Here is a 20,337-nt window from a genome sequence, read left to right on the forward strand (position 1 = left end):
GTGAATCTTCCACCTTCAAGCTTTCCAAAGATCAATGAAATTTCGCGCGAAACTGGAACGCTAACGCTTACCGAGCATCGAAATATGGACGAGAAGGGAAAGAGGAAATCATCGTCGATGATTTCCTAAGCGGCGTTTTCCATCGATCGTTTCACTGACGTTCGGTTCGCATGTAAGTAGATGTATAGGTACATACCATTGGGTTGTGATATTCAGATTCAACTCATCCATCCGGTCTTAATTAACTTAACTGTTTCTGATATACAGATATTTCCATGATCGATCCATGACAGATTTCTTGTGGATTGCATTATTGTTATGACAAGGTCATTTGCATTTATTTGCCTATTCATCATAGAAAAAGGATAATGAAAATAAAGTAAAGAGGATGATATGCCAAGAAGATCATCGATCCAAGACGTTTCCATTATGATCTTTTTGAACTATCGACAAAGTTTAAACAAAGTCAATAGACTCTCTTATGCATTTTCGTCGTTGTAGATCTTAAGAAGAAAAAAGAAAAAAGAAAAAAAAAATAGAAGAAAAAAAACAGAAGTTTCATATATGAACACAATTTGAACCTCGTCCGTTATTCCCGATATTGAGAAGGGAAAAACATTTGATCTGCCCCAACTTCTTGATTAATGTATCTCTAACAACTAGGTGAGGCTCGACCTTAATTACCGTAATTCTCCTTGATACCCATACGTCTTCAATGGACGAGAACAGTGATTAGCGCGCTTCTTCGTGAATCACGCGTCACTTGCATCGTACCAGTCGAGCTTTCGAGAGGACGAACGTGCGACCTTCGCTAAAGTGATTCTTAATCGTAGACTTGAGCTATCTTATTTATCTTGTCATTTACTTTCTCGTCTTCTAATCGAACTAGATGTACGTATATATATATATATAGAAAAGTAGTTTAATACACGCAACATTTATAAAAATAAAATAAAATTTGAAGAGGTAGGAGATAGATATACTTTCGATTTTTATTCTCTTTACGATCAAGCAAGATCAGAACTTACATAGATATATACAAATGGGTGAAAATCGTCAAATAACCACCTTTCATCGTACATTCAACATACTCCCCTCCAGTATCCTTTTCTCCGCGTGCCATACATCCCATGTGGGGATATCGATATTGAAACGTAAAAAAGATTCAATCAGTCGCGAAGTTTCAGCGCCAATCAATCACTCCCTCCTGTCTAGCCACCCATCCGTAGCCGCCACCTCTTCTTCTTCTCCTCTTACTCCTCCTCAGCATTTCGCTTTAGGACGCGAAAGCTCTCTCGCGCGCGCAGCCCGCACTGGCGCGCCTGATCGCAACGACGGCGCTAAAATGGCCGAGAGGGTTCCAAGAGGAAGAGTGAGATAGGGTATGAAGAGAGAAAGAGGGGGGAGAGAGAGAGAGTATGTATGTGTGTATGTGTGTGCAAGAGAGAGAAGCGAAGCTTTTGGGTTGCACGACGGAGTCGACGCACTGGAAGCTCGCTGTGCTTGCGGCGGGAGCCTTCAGTAGCCGCTCGGACGTCGACCGGAAAAGCTCCGACGCGTTACGTCGCTTTTCTTGACGGTGTCCGTCGTAAAAAAGATCGTCGACGTTTCCTTCATCGGTGAGGAAACCATCGATCGAGACCATCTTAACTTATCTCCGTTTCTTTTTTCTCTCTTCTATCCTTTTTCCTCTCTTCGTTGCATAAATTTTTAAACTTTGTTCGATCTCATTAATTTTAGTTAAAATAAACTTACGAGTTTACGAAGAGAAAAGAAATTGCGGAGAAAGAAAGAAATCGATTTACGAGGAAGTTGTAAGTAACCGAAAAAAAAAAAAATAATAAATAAAAAATAAGTAAACAAAAAAGAACAAAAGGAAAAAAGAAACAAAAAGAAAGAGAAAAAAATTGTGATAGTGAAAAGTGCAATTTGAAAAAAAAAAAACCGATGGATCGTTACGCGATTGTGATGAACGTGATTACACGGAAGTGTTGATATGAACGATCGACAGTGATCTATCCGCCTGTCTCGGAAAAGCGCTCGCGCGCTTCTATGTGTATGTGCTTCGTGGGGTGTGGATAATTGCAATCGAGAGCGAGACACACGATGAGAAGTGTCGCGAAATACCGAGGCGCGCGTCCTTCCCTTTTCGTTTCGCTGCTTTTCGTCGTGTTCGCCGGCGTAACCGGTAAGAAAAATCAGTCTCGCGCGTTAAACCGAAACGCACGCTTCCTTGACGTACGTTCGATCGCGTACTTCTTCTCTTGAACGAAGATAATGATTTTGGAATGGACAGAAGGTTGAGAAAGGATCTAAGGATTATTTATTTGCCTTACGTCAGAGTTATCACCTTTTCAGTTACTTTTGGTGACACTTGACTCGTTCGATGAAGCAATAAGATCGATAATAGCTTTGATCATTATTTTCAACGATCGTTCCAGCCGACGGAACCTAATCGATTACGTCGATTTTTAGGAAAATAAGAAATTTCTTTTATTCTTCGATCAATCTTACGATCGATCATTTAACTCGGATACGAAGGATCGAAAGATGGTAACGTTGACCTCGTCGTCAGTCGATCTCTCACGAATTCATGAGTGACTCTGCCTTTCGGTCAATCTTGAAAAAGAAAGAACGCTTGATCGAAACGGCGAGTATCGTCGTTCGCTAACCTCTGCTCCGTAAATTCCTTCCGTTAACTACTCCTCTCGGAGGACGCCGTATACGCCGATAAGAAAAACGAGCGGCGCGAACGTATCGTTCGTCTCGGGAAGGAAAGAACGTAGTATATCGGATATGGTGAGACGAAAGATCCGATTTCGTTTTCTTTAAGCGAGACAAAACTTTCGATGGATGGGATTAAAGCGTCTTTTGTATATCGATACACCGAGGCGAAGTTAGCGAGGAGTTTAAAAAGAAAAAAGTAATATAGCTATAAAATAAGAAAGAGAAAGAGAGAGAGAGAGAGAGAGAGAGAGAGAGAGAGAGAGAGAAATGAAACTATTGGGCCCAATCGAGTCACGTATGTACTTTGGTACGTGCGTGTGTCTCTAACAGATAAATCCGAGTACTAGGAAGTAGAGACGAAGTAATCTCGATCGTATTGTACGCGAATATATCGAAGAGGATCTAGCGAAACGGATGTTATCGATGAAAGGCTACTCTTCGTCCGTCGGGAGCTTCCTTTTCGCCGTATCGCGTGTCCGAGAATAGAAGAAAAAAGAAAAATAAAGGAAAAGAGCAATAAAGTTCTGAGTCGTATCGGAGGTCGATCGTTTAATGAATTCAATTAATTGATATACCTTTTTGTTGAAAAAAGAAAAGAGAAAAGAGAGAATAAGAGAGATAGATAGATAGAGAGAGAGAGAGAGAGAGAGAGAAAGAGAGAAAGAGAGGAAGGGAGTAGGGAAGAAGAAAAACTACATAAAAATCAGTGCTTACCTTCATTTTTTTTCGCATACCGTAAAAGAGGGGGATCTTAATTAAATCGATTTCACGGGACGTTCATCGAGACTCATTCAAACGAACGTGAATATTCGTGGCTCGTGTACGTCGAAATCGGTAGTAGTTTAATTATCGGATTCTAATATAAATCCCAGATACGATTAATAAATATAAATTCGCTACTGCAAATATATATATATATGTAATTAACGACGGCAAATATTCCTACTTGCTCGTGGTCGTTTTAATAAAATTGATCGGATAAATTTTACGAGGAACAATCGGACGAACGAGTATTGCCTATCGAACCCTCCTAACCGATTTGATAAAAATTTAATTAAACGTCCTCCCGCGAAATGATATTTGCACGAGGAAATTACGTAACGGAGTGCTTCTTTCGCGAAGAGCACTCGTTTGCGAGATCACACCGGACGATCCGTGAACTTTCTACGATTGAGAAGCTCCCGTAGTCTTTGCTCCTTCGTACTATTAAACGATGCGAAAGAAATGATTCGTTGAAATGTAACCGAGTCCGATTTCTTTCGAGTTTTACGATCTTCCTCTCTCTCTTTCTCTCTCTCTCTCTCTCTCTCTCTCTCTCACTCTTTTTCTTTCACTCTTTCAAACAATTGAAATCGATAAGCATTGCTACTCGATAGAACCATGAAGAGAAGTAAATGAACGATTACGAGGAATTCGATATTCTTTCCTTAAAGCATTGAAAATGATTCCAAATGAATTTCGCAATTCTTCCCATCGTCCGATAAGCCAAGCACTCAAATGATATTGATATTTCAACAGATTAAAATTTCATGGTTGATTATTTCAATAATCTTTTTCTCTTATCATATGAAGGAAAACAAAGTATGAAGCATATTCATGAAAACAATAGCCTTGCAGACGATAGGATCGATTACGATGCGATCGTTGACTAGATCGTGCTTTTCATCGTTGGCACGCAGTTGAATATTGATTGGTGAATTGTTCTTTTTACTCTCTATCCATCTCTTTTTTCTTCCTTTTTTCTTTTTTTTTTTTCCTCTCTTTTTTCTTTTTTTTCTCTCTTTTTTCTTTTCTCTCTCTCTTTTTTTTTTTTGCTGTTTTAATAAATCGACGAACCGCAGTTCCGTGCCACGTAAAAGTTATGAATCTTTTAAATTCTTCGTGAAATAGACGCGTGTAAAATAGCTTTCGCCGTTAGTTCTCTCTCGCGCGTAGAGAGAACAGAACGGAAAGATTTGAAACGAGGAAGGTAGAGAAAGAAAGAAAGAAAGAGAGAGAGAGAGAGAGAGAGAGAGAGAGAGAAAGAGAGAGAGAGAGATAGAGATCGATAGATCGCACTTCTTCTCCAGGCTATACTGGGATAAGCGAGAAGGAAAAGGAGTTGGCTATTTAATGGGCAGCCCATTCGATGGGAGATACGTTCGGAATATCGCAAGTGTGTACTTGCTTCGGCGGTTGGATTTACGCGGCGGCATAATTAAAGTGTCACGCGAGGAGTAATGTTGATAACGCATAAAAGTAAGAAAAGGAAGAATAAGAAAAAGGAGAAGAAAGAGGAGAAGAAGAAGAAGAAGGAGAAGGAGACGAAGATGAAGACCGGGGTAACGGTGCTATGCACATGCTTTTGTTCTTAGAGAAGGAGAGGGGTTTAGCCGTGTGAGAAATTAAGCAATTAAGCCGTCTATTTTACTACCGGAGATCCGAGTTTCAGACGCTAAGGCGCTCTTCCGATCTGGCTTCACCTCCTCTTACTTCTCTCCTTCGTCCGTTCGCTCTCTTAGGCTTTAAGCGTGAGTAAGGAACGTGGCGCATAGAAACGTTATTAAGATATCGTCATGATGCTGAGGGAAGCAATTCTAGACATCGGGAGAGTAAGAGAGAGAGATAAAGAGAGAGAGAGAGAGGAGAAAGAGAGAGAGAGAGAAGTTTGATGTAAGAAGAACGGCGATAGAAAAAGAGGAAAGAGACGTTGAGGATGAAGGAGTGAAAAAAAAAAGAAGAATCATTGGTGGAAGGTGAAGAAAGGCAAAGTTCAAGCCGAGACTCCTTCCAAGTGCCTCTGCTCCTAATTAGATCTCATTTGTACGACTGTAGGCAACCCTTGAAACGATTATTAATAACTTTCCCGAACGGCATTTAACGTCTCTTTTCATTACTGCACACCGAAAGAACTCGACGTGCTAATTATGAGCTTGCAAAGCCGCTAGACTTGTCTTTGATTTTCGTGGTTTACCGAGTCCGCAAAGTTACTGCGGTTTTCGTTCGCCGGATACCCCTCTCGGACATAACGATAACTTTTCTTACTTTTTCCGTAAAACGAGAAAATCGAAGAATCTTACCTACCTACGATGCGAATCTTTCAAACTTCCTTTTCGCTTGCTTCTTTTTTTTTTTTTTTTTATTAAATAGTATAGAGTGCAGTATTTCGTGTTATATAAGAAAGACTTCGATCTTGTTAGACATGTTCTTATTGATACGAATTTATCCTTTCGTCCTTTTCTTTTCTTTTTTTTCTTTTGTTTTTTTCTTTTTTTTCTTTCTTTCTTTCACGAATGAGTACGATTAATGCATTTTATGGGTACTATATCGCATGCATTTAATCAAAGATCAACAGGTGGCCATTAGCGAGGACTTGTCACGTTAAAGTGTTTATACTCTTTATTCTCTTCCGATACGAACTGAGGAATTCGCTTAGACAAGACTTCACGATTCACCAAGATAATATAATAATATTCCAAAGAATTTTGCTATAAGATAGGATCGTCGATCACCCAACGATTCGTTAATGTCCGGTTAACGGGATAATCGAAATGATCGAGGGGGAAGTTCGCTCTCGCGTTCGTCACGATTTATCGCGAGCACGCTCTCGAAACCGTAAGAGAGCGTGCTTCGCTGTAGAATTATATTCTCGCGGTGCTCATTATACGAGAATAATGTTGACGGAAGGCGGGGAATAGCGAAGAAAGTTACGGTTTACATTAAACTTTTGATAAGATGTCCGCGCTCGTCGGTAGAAAGGATATAAAATATATCTACTACGTTACGTTAGGAAAGAGAGAAGAACAGAGATCGAGATAGAGAGATAAAGAAAACGAGAACTATCCGTTGGCCCGCAAGGCAAAAGGATTCTTCGATAAGCGTGAACGACGACGTCGAGACGAAGAAAAGTATACGCGAAAGAGATAGAGAAAAAACGAGAGAGAGAGAGAGAGAGAGAGAGAGAGAAATCTTATGTGTAGTAAATTCTTATGATATCCATACAACGAAAAGTATAATCCGATGAACTAGTACGATATTTTCTAACGATAACAGCTAAGACATCGTCCCCTATCAGTCCTTCGGACACTTTAGAAATCTCTCAATTTATAAATTTCAACGAACGATGACTGTTTTAAAACTATAAATGGCGATTGCTCGTCGATAGATATCGTGTTATTGGAAGCGGTCTGTTTCGAAGATGAGATAGAAAAAAAAATAGGGAAAATGAGAAACGAAGAAAGATAGGGAAAAAAGTAAGAATTATGTGAAAAAGAGAGAGAGAGAGAGAGAGAGAGAGAGAGAGAGAGAGGGGAGAAGAGAAAAGGAAATGGAGAAGAGTAAGATAGAAAGAGGGAGAAGATAGAAAGTGAGAAGCAGAGGGGGAGGGACTCTCGAAGAGTGTCATAACCCCGATAAGCTGTTGCTGATTCCTACGGAACTTGAGCCGCATTTGAAAGGGAATCGTTGGGATTACCATTTACCTACTTCCAACTGAAATCCTTTTCCCAAACACCGATATTTCCTCTCGTAGATACGAACGCAGAAAGGATGTAAAAGAGAAAGAGAAAGAGAGAGAATGAGAATGAAAATCGACTATTCGAATAATCCTAAGCCACACCTTCTCTTGATTTCCAGGCGAAGAAGAACTTTATTATTCGAGTATCTAAACGCGTCGTACTTAGATATCTATATTAGATAAATTGCATTCGTTTTCTTTCCAACGTTTGTCTGACTTTCAGCCTAACTGATGAAACGCATGCTCCGCGAGTTTCCTGGTCTGATAATAGTTTTTTCCTTATCCTATCTTTCTAAAACCCTGGTGAACGTCATCTGACATTTGCAGACCCTTGAAATATATGATGGAACGTTGTCTGAAAATTCGAGGAAATAAAAACGTACCGCCTTATCGTCGTACGTCGCGATAACGTCAGTGCCGAAGGGGCAGATTCGAAGAAGCTTTCGAATTATATACGTGTGCGTGTGTGTTTGTGTGTGCGTATGTGTGCGTGTGTGTATCTGTGTTTGTGTGTCTGTGTGCGTGTATGCACGCCTATATCGTTTGACGCGTTATATTTTATGGGCGCTTCCTAAGGTTCTCCTGAACGCGAATTAAAAAAATTCACGATCGACGCATCGATGATCGAACGAAACAACGATACTTTCCATCGGATGTGAGTTAGGTTTGAATTATTATCTAGCGTTTAGGATCCGGTCAATGATGTATTTGCGGTCGTCGAAAGCGCTGTGGGCGACTGCTCGCAACATGAGAATCATAAGTGCATATCTCTGGTAAGTTCTCGAAAGAACGAGAGAGGTTGGTCTAATGTAATCTTTCGAGAATTTTTCGTGAAGTCATTCCTGGCGTCTCATCGGTCTCTCCCTATTTTATTCTTTATCATCTTTCTGTTTCTTTCAACCCTCCTCCCTCTTTCTCATCCGCTCGCATCTGTCCCAGCAGTCCATTTAAAATTAATAGGACGCGTAAGCGCCCACACACGTGAGGAACCCCGCTAGCACTCACTCGCTTTTATTCGTGTTGACGTTCATAAAAAGATTCTCGCGTATGCCTACAGCAGCACGCGGTACCTTCATTTTCTCTCGTAATTACAAGAGAACAGATACACGCGCATAGGCAGTCACATAGGTATATATACACACTCGTAGAGTAAGCAACGAGAATCGTATGACGACGTGGGTTTCTTCCTTTTTTTTTTTTTTTTTTTTTCCTTTCGAACAAAACTTTCTACGTCGTTCCGTGGACTGACTAAACGAGAACAAAATCAACGATGCCGTGAATGCGCTTTAACTGCAGCAGTATAATAAAATTTTTTAATTAAAAAGTACTATAGATCAGGAATGATAAAAGTTAGAAAAAGCTTGCCTTAGTACGCTATCGATTGCCGAAAGAAGAGCTAAACTGTCATCCCTTGGATGATATTCGTTTCGACGCAGTATCATCTTCCTTTTCTCTTCTTTTTTATGTATGTTCAATTGTTTGTTTTGTTTTGTTTTGTTTTGTTTTCGAACGACGCATCGAAGTGCATTCGGATTACTCGTTGAAGCATCGCTCGACCTAGATCGTTCGTTACCGAGTTGATTTAAAGCGATACGAGCTTTCCATTTTGTCGATCCGAAGGAAAAGCGACCTATCGTTCGAGTATCTCCGGAAAATCGAACCTTTCCATGGAGCACCCTTATATCGATTCGACGGAATATCCTATCCATGGGGGTTATCAATTTAGCAAATTACTAATCGATGCACGGACTCAAGCCTTCGGCTATATAGCTGACTGGTCCGAGCATCACCCAGACGTGGGACGGATGTATGACGATCCTCGAGCGTCTCGAACGTGGCGTCCTATACGCTTGACGATGATCATTCCAACAACGACAGAGAGTCACTCTGGAGGGTGGCCGCTGGATTCCCATCGCGCGGTCATTCGTATCTATCAAACGTCACGCGAACGTGACGTTTACTAAATCGCTCGTATTTCGAACTCTACCGTCGCTTTTGCGGGATACTTTTACGGGGAGGAGAGACCGACTCGATTTATGGTTCGCCGTTGACGCGACCACTTTAAAGATATTATTGCTAGGACGGGCTATTCAAAAGACGGATGGCGGTCGAATCAAAAAGGCAAGATAAAGAGAGAAACTAAGTGAGTGGATCTGTAAATAAAAGATAATGATAGAGTATATATTATATTTAAAGAATGTTAAGAAACAAGAGAAATCTTTAGGACACTTCTCGTATCATTTACATTTTACTATCCAGAGTAATACTATTATTGTTGAGCGATATCATCGAACGAGTCCATTCAGAAACTACCTTTATCTTACGTATATTCTCTCTCTTTCTCTCTTCTTCTTCTTCTTCTTCTTCTTCTTCTATTTCTCTTTCTTTGTATGTACATACACGTAATATTAAGGTCATACAATTCCGTGAGTTGAGATATTCGAGTTTGTACACAGTAGGTTCGTAACATACCACGATATGTCCAGATTGTGGAGAGACAGGGAAAACTCATAGAGTGTGAGTTTGCAAGCCAGACACACGTTCCGATATTTCGTTGCTCCGATGATTCTAACCGTCACTCTACCCCCCTACCTACTTGTATTATCGAAAATGTCACGGAATGGTAGAACGTGGTACATACGTTATATTGAAAAATAGCCGGATCGAGTGCAACGCGAGCAGGATCATCGTTGAAATTTCAACGAAGCGTAACCCTCCCTGAAATATTAAGTGTCGCCGTGATACTGTACGGATGTAATGTGGTGTGCGTGCGACGATCGAAAATATCAAAACTATCGATCACATAAATCATACGTTAGTACGGTAACTCATGACGTATGCGTTATACGACCGCGCCTCGTTATTAAACGAACCGCGCTGGACGAACCAAACGTGACCACAACGATCACCGTGTACGAGTAACGCGATGCCAAAACGCAAATGTGAATATTCCAAACTAGAGGACAAAGCAAAATCTATCGATAAGAAAGTCATGCGCTTTCGAAGAGTGTATTTAATTTTTCCCTTTTTAAAATTCGATATTCCTATAATAGGATACGTTTGTATAAAATAGTTTCTAAACTTGACAATATTCCCTAAGGAATACCGTTCATTTATAACGAAAGAAGCGAGAGGGAAACTCAATTACAGGATCAAACGAGACGACCTTCGTCTTCGGTAAATCACAATAGACTGTCCTTTTCTCTTTCTCATCTCTTCTCTTTCTTTCTCGTTTCCCCTCGCTCGATGGATATATGTACTACAACAAGCAGAGTTAGAGGCGAGGCTGTTATGGGTTCGACTAGTTGAAGTTAAGCCATTTTTCGTTAAAGCAGTTTAAGGTGTCAAACTTCGAACCGAGTCGCGCCGTGCTGCGTCGTCGTCGTCGTCGTCGTCTTCGTCGTCGTCGTCGTTGTCGTCGTATTGAGTTGAATTTTAGGGATCGATACTAGGCACTTTGGTAAAAGTCGTTTGGTATACTGATCAACGACGAACGCTGAAGAATGGTTTATCCATTAATTAAGCTGTTTCTTCGTAGTAAGATCATGAGGGAGAAGATACGATAGAAAAAGGAAAAGAGACGAAGGGAAAAAGAATCGGGTAGTAAAGTACGGAGGAATGAAGTTTATTGAAGCAAGCAATATGCCGTAAGAATTCTCATCGGGACGAACGCGTCGCAACGTAAATCCTCATTTCCGCGAGAAATGTTTAACGATAAGAGTAGAATATATTAATCCGTAAAAGCGAGTTTGGAAGACGTTGTCTTCTTTCTCGTCACGACAGTGACGATCGATAATACTCAAATGAATGAAATCGATCGATGTTTTTTCGAGTCTAAAACATAATACGTAATGCATGTCCTTCAAATAGCTATAAAGAATATTGAATGATGAAAATTATCTGTGATAGGGAAAATAAAACAAAGTAAAAATTACGGTAGTTCAGTCATAAACGAAAATCGAAATGAAAATGGTAGATATCGTCGTAGTCGAAGTTTCTTCGGGTAAATAACAATTTACGAGCTTTTTTACGATTTCCTTGCGGGAAAAGTGATATATTATTTTTCCGTGATCCAAAAAATAAATTTAATTACTCGTTAAAAGAAAGAAAGTACATATATACTCTTTTTTTCTTAACAAATTCGATTTATAAATATTCTCAAAAAGTTTATACGATTCGAGAGACAATATATTTAAGGTACATGCATATATCTTTGGGCATGAATTTCAACAAAGTAGCACTTCTAAGTGTGAAGATCGGAGTTCGTTCGAATGAAAGCTCTTGGACAAGTTGCAGGCAAACACAAGGAATACAGTGGCTAGCGTTTCGTTCTTCAACACGACTTTCGTTCAAGGAACCGTTGTTGCTGAATGCGTAGCTTCCGCATCGATGCACTTTCCGAACTTACTTGAAATCGTTGTACCGAGAAGTGACACGCTCGACTTTGTCGTTTCCAAGAAGCGAACTTGACGCAAAAGATGTCTCGCAGGTCATTCACCCTTTCACACGAATCCTCACAACTTGCTACTCTCTACGATCCCGTCTTACGTAATGGAATTTTTGGTTTATTTTATTTTTTTTCTTTTTTCCTTTTTTTTCTTTTTTTTTTTTTTTTGTTTTTTTTTTACGCCCGAAAGAAATTACTTCCAACAGTAAAATATCAATTTATTTGCATGATCAACAAGTTTCCTTCTCTTTTTTTCTTTGAATTATCCAACAAGTACATATATTTTGCCGAGATTTTATATTATTTTTAGATCGTTTAACAAATAATATTGTTAACAACCGCTGACATTTTTTTTTCTTTCTTTTTATCAGAATGTAGCAATAGATAAAGAGATATAGACCAGAAGACAATGTAATAGTGATCGATTACGTTCAACGAGTTATTTCTCATCGCCCACATATCTTTTCCTTTTTCTCCTCCTACTCCTCTTTAGACACCTTCCGTTAGTCGATGTTTCTTCGTTCAAACATTCTTTCGTCTATGGCTCATTATTTCTCTCACATTTTTCCGTTCTCATGTATTCGTGCAAATCGTTTAGAAATTCGCGATTCGAAATAGATAGGAAATCGAGTGAAATCATGATAGCAAAGTAAGAAGAGTGAGAGAGAGAGAGAGAGAGAGAGAGAGAGAGAGAGAGAGAAAGGAAATTATACGGGATATCCTTGAAGATACTGACTTTTTTGAAATAAAGTGACTTTTCGTGTAATGCTATTCACTTGACGATGAATTACGATCAGATTTCGAGACTTCAACCTGTAAAGAATTGCAAAATTATCGAGAAATGTCTTCTAAACAGTCTTTCCTTCCTTCCTTCCTTCCTTCCTTCCTTCCTTCCTACTATTTTCTTTTAAGAGAAAAAGAAAAAAAGTATGCGTAACTCGCTTCAAACGAAGTTTTGCTGTGGAATTCCATTACCGAATTCACGTTCGAACGAGTTCTTATTTTGAATTCACAAATTTCGTAAGATTTCCATATGTTTCTATCGTTGAAGCACGTTTTCACGGCATTTCTGCGTACATACACATATATATATATATATAATTAATTGAAAATGATATTCCTTAAACGAGAATGCGGAACATGCCATCGATGAATGATGCCTTCTTGTAATTCGTTCAACTTAAGCAAAAGGTAAAGATACCTGTAAATCGTATTACTCCATTACACGAATGTGCTTCAATCCTTTGCTGTTGAATCCTTTAGATCTTTCGTTTGGAAAAAAAGAGAGAGAGAGAGAGAGAGAGAGAGAGAGAGAGAAAGAGAGAGCTTACTTCCACAGTACGGAAATGAACGTTTTCTGTTGGTAATTCTCTGACCTGTTTTCCTTGTATACTCTCGTAGCTTTGTAGCCTTGTCCTCATCGCGACTTACTCCAACAGAAAGAGAAAGAGAGGAAAGTATCAAGAAAAGGGTTTCCATTTCATGAAAGGTCACCGGGCTAGACTAAACGAAGAAGAAGAAGTCTCCTCCCCTGGCAAGCGTTGAAAAGCTGCAACAGGAGTTATCATCGCCTGGCGCGGTTGCCCATAATTTTCTGCTATTTACCGGATGTGCATAAGATGAGGCAATGAATGCACGCGCGTATACCTACTTGTCGGCACGGAGTAATAAAGTACTTCGCCGCTTGTGAAAGAGGTCATTTTTCTCACTAACTGTTTACACTTCATTATTTTGCTATAGTTTTTCTCTCTCTCTCTCTCTTTCTCTTTCTCTTTCTTCCTCCTTTTCACTACTTTCAAGCAAAAAAAAAATTCAATGAAAAAAAGATAATGACCATATGAGATTCATCCAATAAAACACACCGATGTTATTTTCGAATGATTGACTTGGGATTCGTTCTATAAGAAAAACATTAGTTGTCTAGTCCAATGTTTAATCTTTCCGATGAATCATTTCGTTCTGTCGTCGTATAAATATTTCGCACATATCCGCAACGCGCGCATATGGAACAACAAATATCACCTCTCTCGGACTTGGTTGGTTGGATTTTCATCTCTGGTAGTAATTTAATATCTACGACATAGTAGATGCATTAACGATACGCCATATTTCTTTCGATCTATTTTTTCTCCTTTTTTCTTTGACTGAATGCGTTACGGTCGGCTGGAAATATGCATCTTCCGTTTTAATCAAGGCACGTTGGAGTTAACGAGACGGTTTAAAATATTCGGAAGGAAACGGGATGTATGTAGATACCTTCGTACAAACCGAAATTAGTAACGCGTGCGCGAAAACGTCGACGAGAAATATTCTCATATAATTACAAGCGCAGACGTATGTTGGTAGATCGGTGTACAGGCGCTTAGCGAACTCTCATGGAAATATTAAAGTAGGATGGATGTACTATATATGTGTGCATGTATATGCGTGTATATGTACGTACGTACGTTCCTATAAAGTTACTACAATCTACGAAAGGATATTGCATCTAACAACGGATTTCGTCTAGGATTCGTTCACTTGCCGTACACGTACGATCGACATGTATCGAGAGGAAGACGGATATCGTTTTCGAATTTTCGCAATCGTACACGTACACATGGAAGACCGTCCTTGTCGTTATGCAATCACGTTCGTGAAAACGTTCGAAAAGATTCTTTCGAATAGCCTGCTCGTACGGCTTCGTTCGGTAGTAGCTAACGAAATAACCAGAATAAAGATGGATCTAAATCGAAATAAGCAAAAGCTCAAATCCCATTGAGATGAATCGTAAAAGCAATAACGATTTTCCGTACTATAAAGATATCGTTCGCGTACGCAGCTCGATTAACCTCGTGTCAGAAAAGACGAGAAAGCGCGTACGTCGACTTTGCAATCTATCTGATACAATATATAAATCGAAAGAAAAAGAGAGCACATGCAATCCGTTCGATGTTTAAACGCTTTATTGAATTTTCATCTCGTCGTAACTTGAACGTGTTACGGATCAAACGCGATCGTATCGAGACATGTTAAAAAAAGATAAAAAATAGATATAGGACGATGCTACTCTTCTATATCATATAAGTGTGTAAGCTATATGTGTGTGTGTGTGTGTGTGTGTGTATGAGAGTGTGAGAGTGTGAGAGAGAGAAAGAGAGAATCTTGCTAGATATTACATCGTTTTGCTACTGAAATTGAATGCTTCTAAAATTGAAAATCATATCCACGATCTACGAATTTACCCGTGGCGTTCTTTCAAGAGAAAAGTTTTTAAGTCATATATGTATTAAATAAATTGGTAGAAGAGTCGAAAGTATGATAGCACGATGAAAAGGGATTCTTATAAAATGATATTGTATGATATCTCGAGGAGAATTCAGCACATTCCGTGTATTTCCATGGGAGATTACTTCCCCGGTAGGCGTTGGACAAGATACGTTTAATTAAAAAACACGCTTTCGTGCGGAAAGCTCGAAGGATGCGGGTGTACGTATGCGGTCGAGCGAAACGAAAAAGTAGGGTGACGAGATAGAGAAAGAGAGAGAGAGAGAAGTTTGTGGTGGGGACGATTCGACTGGGAAACTCGAGAGGGAGGAAAGGTGACCAAGCTCGGAACGAAAGCAATCGCGTTAGAAGCGGCTAGCACACCGGCCACACCATCGTCCCAATTTCGCGCGTGGCAATTAAACGTTATTCGTCGGGCACGCGGTCGGAGAGGAAATTGCTCAGTCAGGACTAGCACGATGCATTGTTGTTCTTTCCAATCCTCTCTCTCTCTCTCTCTCTCTCTCCCTCTCTCTCTCTTTTTCTCTCTCTTTTTCTCTCTCTGTTTCTCTCTCTTCCTCGTTTTTTTGCTATTCGCTCGTCGCGGATTTCAGTAGAGCAACGAAATCGAATATCACGCGTTTCAATTAAGCTTACAGTTTCGTGTACCTCTGCCGCAGCCGTTGCTGTTGGATGAGCGACGGCTAATTTCTTTCTCCCAACACGATTATCGGATCTCGGAGGATCAAGCGTTCGTTTCGACGTTTCTCCCAGAGAATGAAATTTGTCGAGATTTCGAAAGTACTACGATAACTTGTCGTACATAGGATGATGGATGGCACGAAAGTCAATTTCTATCGTATTTTATGCTATTTAAAAGCGTAACTTTTAATTCAACATCTTGTTTACGCGTCTCAACAATTCTCTATCTCATTTTTTTCTTTTTTTTGTTCGAGTAGGTATTATCTGATCCCGCGATATATCGCGCACTAGAAAAATAAACGAATGAATTTTCTTGTTTATGCTCTCCGGCAAAATAACGTTTAATCTTTATGCTAATGGTCTTATTTCGAGTATAAGATTTAAGATCTATCTCGCACCTTTCTTTTTTTTTTAACATCAAAATGTCAAGGGTTACGCGACCATCGAAGAAGTCGCGACATGCAAATCGGACGCGAGTTATTCGAAGACCATTTCGAATTCTATCTAGTAATGCAAGCAGTTCGAAAGCAATTTAAATTCTCTCCTTCGTCGTTGGCAAATTCAAATTGCTTTTGCAGAATTCGCGCTGTACTCTTCGTCTCTCTACCTAAATCGCGCATCCGACATCTACCTTCTCCATCGGAAATCTCATTTCCTATGCGGGCGACATACGTATTACCCAATTAAAATAATAAGCGTCGTAAGGAGCAACTTAATCGCGAGGGAAAACTCCTCCCTTGTGTAACATTACAGTCCTTATATTCCACTTAACGTCGGGGCCAGCATTCATCGTCCCGTTTCTCAGTCGAAAAGTCACTCCCTTCTTTCGTGTGCGGCTAACGAAGCTGAAAATGTGAGTGTCGGGAAAAGATGCGATCCAATGGAAGGAAAGGGAAAGACTGAACGAGGGCAAAGGTGGTTTGCTGATTTCTTGTGATTTCGAAAGATGAAAGAAAAAGGACGAAGTAATAGAAGAAAGAAAAGATGAGGAGGGAGAAAACGAGACGAAGTTGCGCGAGTTGGAAGGAATAGGGAAGAAGTAACACGAGAGAGAAAGAGAGAGAGAGGGGGGGGGGGGGGGGGGGGGGGGGGGGGGGAGGGAGGGAGGGAGAAAGAGAAAGAAAAAAAAGGGAAGATAGAAAAAAGTCGAGCGATGGTGCGGTCTAATCACGATTCGCGGCAGCGCAAAACAATGGAGGTGCACTTTCTATGCAGACAAGTAGAGGCAGTCAACGCGTCACGAAGCGTGGGTACCGGAATTGGAAAGAATGCAGCTCACGGGGATGGAGGGTAGCGATTATCGCCCCGGCTCATTACGCCTTCTACTACCGGAAAGTGTCGGCTAAAACCGTAAGGATTCGAATCGCGTGAAGCGATAAATAAAAGGCGCAAAGAGGCGTAGGTAGTACTTGGTAGTGGCAGAAGAGCGGATTCTCGAAGGCGGAACTCGCGAAAGGGAGCGAGAAGCAAGAACCCGCGCGATCTATCGGTACTCGCCTCCCGAGATATCAGACGGTGATGGCAAAAACGCAAACGACTCCGCGTGGAACGTGGAACGAAGTCATTACGCTCCAACGGGAATCGAAAGAAATTGCGCACGGCCGTCTCTCTTCGTTAATCCTCTGCTCGCGCAATACTACGTACGTACATACGAATATACGTACGTACAGAAAGGATTCAGAGAATATTTACGAACGTTCTTAGAACGAAAGTTTCCCAATAAAAGCTCTCTCTCTCTCTCTCTCTCTCTCTCTCTCTCTCTTTCTCTCTCTCTCTCTCTCTCTCTCTCTCTCTCTCTCTCTCTCTCTCTCTCTCTCTCTCTCTCTCTCTCTCTCTGTATGTTTATTCGTGCTTGAATATTCGCCACATCACGGTTCATTGATACGCGAACGAACCGAAAAATTTACCTATTCGGTCAAACGAAATAGCTATGATTCTTTCGCCTTTGAACTTATTAAAACTTTCATATTTTAGGAAAAATCGATATCTATCGAGTAAAGTTCATCTCTATTGATTTTTATGCTTTCTCGAATAGTATCTCTAGTAAGTAATAATACTGCTGTTATTATTGCTCGAATGCGTTTGTGAAAATTGAAGGAACCTCCGTGACAATATCTCGCGGATTATCGCGTCGTATGGAAATATCGTGTAGCTCGCTATATGGTTTTATTCTTTCTCTCTCTCTTTCTCTCTCTCTCTCTCTCCTTCTCTTTTTCTTTTTATTCAAGTAAGAAGACTACGTCGTCTTTTATCCTTTTATGCTCTTGTTTTTCCAATTCGTGAGGACGCGTTCCATATTCGGTAGATTCTCTTCCCCCTTTCTTCTCGCTCGTTGGTCCATCTCGTTCGACTTTATTCGGCGTCTTTTCTTCTTTGCTTCTTTCGTTCCACTTCTTCGTATATTTCGTAACTCGTAGTCGTCCTGTCGCTATTTTTTTGCTCTCTTTCTCTCGGAAACAGCTTTAGTACACAACAGAAAACGCAAACGTGGCGATGGGCTTTTCCACAGCTGAATCTCTTTTCCACAACCTCGCATCCGTAATCAGATTTCCGATAATGAATTGATCCGTCGTTGCTGGTCAGCCAAGGATTTCGTTCAAAGCCCGGCGCTAGAAAGAATTACGGCTAACCGTTACGAAATCGGATAACGTCGAATTATCTTTCGCTTTTATTGCTCGCTACCCGTTACATTGTTCCGCCGAACGAAATAAAGAGATTATGTTCCTGATTGAACGACCATTTTGATTCGGTTCGCGTGCACGTTAGCTGCCAAACAAGAGACGACTATTTTCTTTTCACCGTTTTCAGAATGAGATATTTTCTCCTTCTCTTTATTTATTTATTTAATCTTATTGAAAGAAACAATTTTTTCTCGTTGTTTTTTTCGAAATCGAAAAACATCCAAATAAAATCATTTTATTGGCATACTTCTCGTCGCAACTTCTCTAGGTGGAAATAAAATCGGCGATTCACGGGAAGAATCTCCATGAAACTTTTTAGGACGATTGCATTCCATCTTCGAAAAAGATTTTATCTTTCGTAGCTGGCGTCGGTGGACGTATCAATTGGAAAAGGACTAGCGTTTTTGCTAAGTACACTTCAAGGATCGTATATGTAGGAAGAGAGTCGCTTGAAATCATGAGAATATAAGTTCATTGTTGGATACGAACCTTCTCGACGGACGTGTAAGGGGATTGCACCTTGTCCCCACTTCTAGCCGCGAACTCGGCATAACGTATGTCTATTGTTGTTGCGCTCTCTTCCTCATAACATCGTGCGCGCATCAACGAGGATATGCATCGTTCTTTTTATTGCATTCCGTTCTCCCTCTATATCTATCCTCTTCCTTAATTTCTACCTTACGAAGTTATATTACATACGTAGATATAGTAAAAAGAAGAAAAATCAAAAAATGAGATACAGAGATTCGATATTAATCGATTCGTTTAACGAGCAAACGAGAATCACCGAGACACGATTCTTATCGTACTCAGAATTATTTCTATCTATCTATCTATCGTGCGATACTTTGGCGCCGTTAGACGTCGTGTACAGGGACATACTTTACCACCGAGTTAGAAAGATATAGAGATGGAGATATGTAATCTCGGAATTACATCGGTTCCTACCAATACCGGTCTTCCCCTTATTGTCACGAGTATCGTGACTTTCGAAATAAAGATAAATAAAATTATATAGATACTCACTTTTAATAAGTATCAATCGGAATTATAATTAACTAGTAATAAGAACACTGACGCTTTTACGTTTCTTTTAGATTTTTTTTTTTTTTAATATCATTTTTAAAAATCGATTAAATGAATCGTTCAAAACTTTACTCGAACTCAAGCGACTATATATTAAATCAAAATGGAATAATAGAAACTCTACGTGGCATGTCTCTACGTCTTATCTCATAGAAGCTGTATCCGTTCCTTTCCGATTGGAACGAAGTTTGTTGAAGATTACGCTTGCCCCGAAGGTAGCCGTATTACGTAGAAGCTTCTAAGACGATTCACGATATATTGGGATTTCTTGGAGGTATTATATCGATGAACACGAGTCAACCTTCTCAGTCTTGGAAACCGACAAAATTTAACCCCTTCTCTATCTTTCGGAGTATGTCACCGACACTAGCGGCACCTTTGCCACCACTACCACCACCATCGCCATTACTTCTAGCAACGTCGACATTGCAGCCACTATCATCCCCGCAGATGGCTAAAGGCGAATATCGAGTTGTGCCCTCGAGAAGCAAATAAATCATAGCCGTACACAAACATACCGAACATACTTTCGAAGTTAAGCTTCATCCACAGCTTCTTGGGGGAGGGGATGATATCGTTCACACACGTTCCGTCTGTGAGTAGCAAAATAAACAAGAACATGAGAATTGTCGCAATCGAAAAAAAATAATACAATAGTATACGTCAATAGATTGACACTACGATAGTTTTCCTGTTACATTTTTTAATCTTTCGAGTATATGCCTTATTTTTTCTTACATATCGAAGAAACAAGTGAAGTCCATATTTTCTCTGGCTACGATGATAAAAGTGAGAAAGCAATAAGGACAACTTTAGCATAACACTTTCTTCTACTATTTTTTATAAACATCCGAAAAGAAAGACCAACATGAAAACAATTACTTATTCCGATTTCCACAAAAAAAACGTAAAAAGATTGAGAAATAAAGAGAGCGAGAGAGCGAGAGAGAGAG

The 20,337-nt window shown here is 40.0% G+C and overlaps 1 protein-coding gene across 3 annotated transcripts in view; it reads left to right on the forward strand.

The window, feature by feature from the left end:
• The window catches only part of LOC124946435, a 32,873-nt gene continuing 12,536 nt past the window's right edge, over positions 1-20,337 (forward strand). Inside the window, exon 1 of one of the 3 annotated variants that reach the window (XM_047487138.1) lies at positions 1-1,814. Coding sequence is in view for 2 of the 3 variants with exons in the window: in XM_047487136.1 (XP_047343092.1) it covers positions 2,107-2,188 (82 nt within the window). In the remaining variant the exon portion in view is untranslated. Of the gene's footprint in view, positions 2,189-20,337 lie in introns of all 3 variants that reach the window. The other 2 variants (XM_047487136.1, XM_047487137.1) reach the window with 2 other exon arrangements.

This window comes from Vespa velutina, chromosome 2 (genome assembly GCF_912470025.1).
Source record: "Vespa velutina chromosome 2, iVesVel2.1, whole genome shotgun sequence".
NCBI lineage: Eukaryota > Metazoa > Arthropoda > Insecta > Hymenoptera > Vespidae > Vespa > Vespa velutina.